This window comes from Penaeus monodon, chromosome 23 (assembly GCF_015228065.2).
Source record: "Penaeus monodon isolate SGIC_2016 chromosome 23, NSTDA_Pmon_1, whole genome shotgun sequence".
NCBI classification, from domain to species: domain Eukaryota; kingdom Metazoa; phylum Arthropoda; class Malacostraca; order Decapoda; family Penaeidae; genus Penaeus; species Penaeus monodon.
Window position 1 is genome coordinate 43,942,620 of NC_051408.1, and position 660 is coordinate 43,943,279.

Here is a 660-nt window from a genome sequence, read left to right on the forward strand (position 1 = left end):
TATAACATAAACTAAGCTTATTTTTAACTTCTGATTCAGCTGTACATTTTTTAATGGCCGGATAATGCATTAATAGTTGTTGTAGCAGTATCATGAGCTGAATTATTAGTAGTATTATAGTAGATCATATCTTCTCCATCGTCATCATCAACACCAAAAATATTACGATCATCCCCGTAATTGTCATTTCGCTGTGTTAATGACCATAATAACTATCACTATACCCACCATTATTTCTATCTTTTCCTCTGTGATAGCTACCAATATGACGGTCACTGTACCTACCGCTATTATTTTTCCTCTGTAATAGCCACCATTATAATTATCACTATACCCACCATTACTATTTTTTCCTCTGTGATAACTACCCATTTGATGATCACTATATCCACCATTACTATTTTTTCCCCTTTTCTTAATAGCGATTCCCCTCACCCTCCTCTCCTTCCCGCAGTGAAGTTCGTGGGCGGGTCCTGGGTGTACTTAAGCCGCGGAGGACCTGACCTTACCGACTACACGCCCCTTCAGGAGGCAGCTGCGGGGCTTCGGGGAGACAGGACGTTCATGGTGGATGGTGAGTGAGGGGAAGCCTCAGGGAATCCTGTGAGTGAGTCTGTATGCGTGAGAGGGTGGGAAGAGGGTGTGTGTGGGGGGGGGAGG

At 43.6% G+C, this 660-nt stretch overlaps 1 protein-coding gene across 1 annotated transcript in view; it reads left to right on the forward strand.

The window, feature by feature from the left end:
* Nucleotides 1–660, forward strand: part of LOC119588325 — an 11,407-nt gene that overhangs the window by 3,599 nt on the left and 7,148 nt on the right. Inside the window, exon 5 of the mRNA XM_037937015.1 lies at nucleotides 455–574. Within this exon, the coding sequence (XP_037792943.1) occupies nucleotides 455–574 (120 nt within the window). The remainder of the gene's footprint in view (nucleotides 1–454; nucleotides 575–660) is intronic.